Genomic DNA, 4527 nt, shown 5'->3' on the forward strand with positions numbered 1-4527 from the left:
TTTTTTTTTTTTTTTTAAGACAGACGCTCACTTTGTTGTCCTCAGTAGAGGGCCATGGTGTCACAGCTCATAGTAACCTTAAACTCTTGGACTCAAGTGATTCTCTTGTCTCAGCCTCCCAAGTACTGGGACTTACAAATGTCTGCCACAACATCTGACTATTTTTATTTATTATTATTATTATTTGAGACAGAGTCTCAAGCTGTTGCTCTAGGTAGAGTGCTGTGGCATCCCAGCTCACAGCAATCTCAAACTCTTGGGCTGAAGCGATTCTCTTGCCTCAGCCTCTCAAGTAGTTGGGACTACAGGTGCCCGCCACAACGCCTGGCCATTTTTTGGTTGCAGTTGTCATTGTTGCTTAGCAGCCCCAGGCTGGGTTTGAACCTGCCACCCTAAGTGTATGTGGCCAGCAACCTGCCAACAGCCACAGATGCTGCCCACCTGACTATTTTTAGAAATGAGGTCTTGCTCAGGCTGGTGTTGAAATCCTGAGCTCAAGCCTTCTTCAGCCTCTAGAGTGCTGGGATTATAGATGTGACCTACCACACCCATGTGGCTGTTTCTTTATGTTCTAATCTGAATCCCAGATACCTGGTTCTAGTGCTTATTCTGATATTTTTAGCTCTTTGATTTATAGCCAGTTTCTCAGAGTTTCTGTGACATAGTCTCATGTTGCAGATCATGGATGGCTATGTTGTTATTTTATTAGTACATATAAAACATTTAAAATTGTGTTTCACACATGGAAAATGTTAGTCATTACCATTGCTATTATAATTTTTAGATTCTGACTTTTCTGTCTTTAAAGCCATTGTAGCTTTTGGCTTGGTGCCTGGAGCACAGTGGTTGTGGTGACAGCCACATGCACTGAGTCTGGCAGGTTCGAACCTGTCCAGAGCCAACTAAACAATAATGACAACTGCAACCAAAAAAATATCTGGGCGTTGTGGTGGGTGCCTGTAGTCACAGCTATTTGGGGGGCTGAGGCAAGAGAATCACTTCAGCCTAAGAGTTTGAGGTTGCTGTGAGCTGTAATGTCATGGCAGTCTACCAAGGGTGAAATAGTGAGACTCTGTCTCAAAAAATATATAAAAAAGCCACTGTAGCTTTTGTCATATCTCTGAAGATACCACTTATATTCTAGCTTATCCAGATACTGAGTATCATGTGGTATGGTATGTCTAACATATTACCTTATATATTTTTTTTGGCCAGGGCTGGGTTTGAACCCACCACCTCTGGCATATGGGGCCGGCGCCCTACCCCTTTGAGCCACAGGTGCCACCCTACCTTATATTTTTGTGAAGATGATTTATGTTTACTTTGGTTTTGTTTTTTGGTTTTTTTTTTGAGACAGAGTCTCACTATGTTGTCCTCAGTAAAGGGTGGTGGCATCACAGCTTTAACAGTGACATTGGAAAAGACAGAGCTGCCTCTATGTTGTCCTCAGTAGAGGGTGGTGGCATCATAGCAACCTCAAACTCGGGCTTAAGAGGTTCTCTTACCTCAGCCTCCCAAGTAGCTGGGACTACAGGAACCCACCACAACACCCAGATATTTTTTGGTTGCAGTTGTTGTTTAGCTGGCCTGGGCCAGGTTTGAACCTGCCAGCTTCTGTGTATGTGGCAGGTGCCCTAGCTGCTGAGCTATAGCACCACCCGTATTTTTATATTTCTTATATTATCCACAAAACTGAGAAATTTATGCTGATTTTGAGGCTGTCATAATCTCTATTGCAGTGGTTCTCAACCCATTGGTCGTGACCCACAGGAACTGTATTAATGGGCTGTGGCATTAGGAAGATTGAGAACCACTGCTCTATTGGAAAACTATAGTAAAACACAATTACAGAGGACACTTGTTCAAAAATTACCTTGATGTGAATTTGTCCGAACACTCCGATTTAATGAATACTTAATTTCACTGCTCTCCTCATTGTGTGTGAACATGATGCCTTTGTGAAATATGTTTGTCATTTTAGGGACACTTGACATTCAGGGATGTGGCCATAGAGTTCTCTCAGGAGGAGTGGGAATGTCTGGACCCTGCTCAGAGGGCTTTGTACAGGGCCGTGATGTTGGAGAACTATAGGAACCTGATCTCTTTGGGTGAGGATAACTTCCCTGTAGAAGTCAGGATCTGCTTTTGTGTGTCTGTATTTAATCTCTTGTGTGGCTCTTGGGAGCCCTTGACTGAGATTGAAGACTTGTTGACTCAGAAATGAAAAGTTCCATAATTCAGCATCTGGACTTCAAGCATCCCTCTTCTTCAGATGTTTGTTCCCTCCATGAAGCAGCCAATTCTCTATTTTCTACCCCTATGCTTTGGATTCATGGGACAATACAAAATATCTGTATTTTACAGTATTCGCTAAGCTTTCTGTGGATAAATTTGTGGAATGATTTCTTAGGTGCATCTGTAATGTTCTCTCTTCTGACATAAATATAAGGCTGACATTCTAGAAAACCCATAAAATGCATGTTCCTTACATTTTATAAGTGAGATGCTGTCTTTCTGGCCTAAATATTATCTCCATGTTGAAAACAGGAGAAAAGCCCTGGACTGTGGAGAGCCAAGTGAAAATAGCAAGAAAACAACAGCGGTGGGAACGTGTCAAAGGTGTGATCTCAGGTAAGAGCGCAGAGGGCATACTGGAAACTGCAACATTAAACATTGGGAACCTCTCAGCAAGTTGAAAGGATAATGTGGGAAAACAAAAGTTTATATATAGTGAGGTGTCAAAGGAAATTTTATATTTTCCCCAGTTATCATGCTACTCCTCAGATATGTGCAAATTATTCCTTCACCCTCCACTGGGGCTGCAGCTCCAACAGAAAGAAACAGAAAGTCCTCATCATGTGGTTCCTATGAACTCTCCGACTCCTTCTCTCTGAGGGTCCAGGGAGGGCCACTTTACAGAGGGCTCCTTCTCCCTTAGGTCTCTTCTGTACTCAATTCCATTTGATGCTCAATTCACTTTCCATGTAGATGAGTGTGGAGGCTTCCATAATCCTGAGGCCTGGAGCTTTCCATGTTCTATCCCATTCATGCACTTGTAAGACCAAGGCAGGAGATGGGGCACATTGGCTGTTCCTTCTTTGCATATGGGAATCTGGAAACTACACAGAGCCGTCTCTAGCTCTCTCTGCCGGTCAAGTTCCTCAGTCATTTTTTCTGTTTTTCCTCAGTTCATGGGTTTGTGGAACTAGAGAATGGGTTTGATCTTCTGCTATTGTGATTTAGTAGACCTGTAAATACAGTTGACTAGTCCCTCCTGATCTCTAGCTATGCATGGGGAGCATATCTCATTCTTTCATGCTCTTAGCTTCAAGTATGTGGGCAGCACAGAGTCTCCTCTTGAGATCCCTCAAAATCTGACCTTCGTATATTGTATTTTCCTCTCTCTTCCACTGCTCTTTCTATTGGGATGCAGAAAAACCTTGATTTTGTATTCTCAAGTTTGTGTGATTTTGCTTGTGATATACACAGTGTTAAGTCATGTTGTTTTTTTCCCACTGTGATAACCTTCTTATAGGTTATGAATGTTTTTATGGACTTTCCTAGGGGATGAGTTTATTGGACAACAGAAAATTCATGAAGGAGGTTGGGCATGGTGGCTCAATACTATACTATAATCTCAATACTCTTGGAGGCCTAGGCAGGTGGATTCCAAGGTGGGTGGATCCCTTGAGTTCAGGAGTTTGAGACCAGCCTTAGCTGAGCAAGAGTGAGACCCTGTCTCTAAAAATTGCCAGGTGTTGTAGTTGGCACCCGGTAGTCCTAGCTACTTGGAGGGCTGAGGTAAGAGAATCTCAGGAGCCCAGGAGTTTGAGGTTGCTATAAGCTATGATGCCATGGCATTCTACCAAGGGCAATAGAGTGAAACTCTGTCTCAAAACATTTATGAAGGAGAACAGTTTGACTAATAATTTTGAATGTTAACCTGTTATATAAAGAGATGCCCCTGGAATTATCAGCATGGCATAGGACACCCAGATAGAACATACCAAGACTAGCACTCTGGGAGGCCAAGGTGGGTGGATAGCTGGAGCCCATGAGGTCGAGACCAGCCTGAGCAAAAAGCAAGACGCTGTCTCTACTAAAAATAGAAAAATTGAGGCAAGAGGATCAATTGGAGGTGGCCACTGCACTCTACCCAGGGAACAGCTTGAGACTCTGTCTCAAAAAAAAAAAAAAAAATACCAGGAGAGCTTGATTGATAAATGTTTCCAGTTATCATTCTGTTACATTACAAAAGTGTCTCTGGAAGGACACTATAACAGTGTGGATCACATGTACTCATGATCATCTACTCTGAGCCAACAATCAATGGTATAGAAGTTCTTCTTAGAACGTTTTTTGGCTCGGTGCCCGTGGCTCAAGCGGCTAAGGCGTCAGCCACGTACACCTAAGGTGGCGGGTTCGAATCCAGCCCGGGCCCACCAAACAACAATGACGGCTGCAACCAAAAATAGCTAGGTATTGTGGTGGGTGCCTGTGGTCCCAGCTACTTGGGAGGCTGAGGCA

General features: G+C 43.3%; 1 protein-coding gene across 2 annotated transcripts in view; it reads left to right on the forward strand.

Moving 5' to 3' along the window:
- The window catches only part of LOC105888163 (zinc finger protein 160-like), a 22410-nt gene that overhangs the window by 7567 nt on the left and 10316 nt on the right, over positions 1–4527 (forward strand). For both annotated transcript variants that reach the window (XM_023507955.1, XM_012812606.2), the window contains 2 exons: positions 1982–2108; positions 2548–2631. In XM_023507955.1, coding sequence (XP_023363723.1) covers positions 1982–2108; positions 2548–2631 — 211 coding nt within the window. The remainder of the gene's footprint in view (positions 1–1981; positions 2109–2547; positions 2632–4527) is intronic.

The sequence above is a fragment of the Otolemur garnettii genome, unplaced genomic scaffold (assembly GCF_000181295.1).
Source record: "Otolemur garnettii isolate 467f Iridium unplaced genomic scaffold, OtoGar3 scaffold00212, whole genome shotgun sequence".
Classification (NCBI taxonomy): Eukaryota; Metazoa; Chordata; class Mammalia; order Primates; family Galagidae; genus Otolemur; species Otolemur garnettii.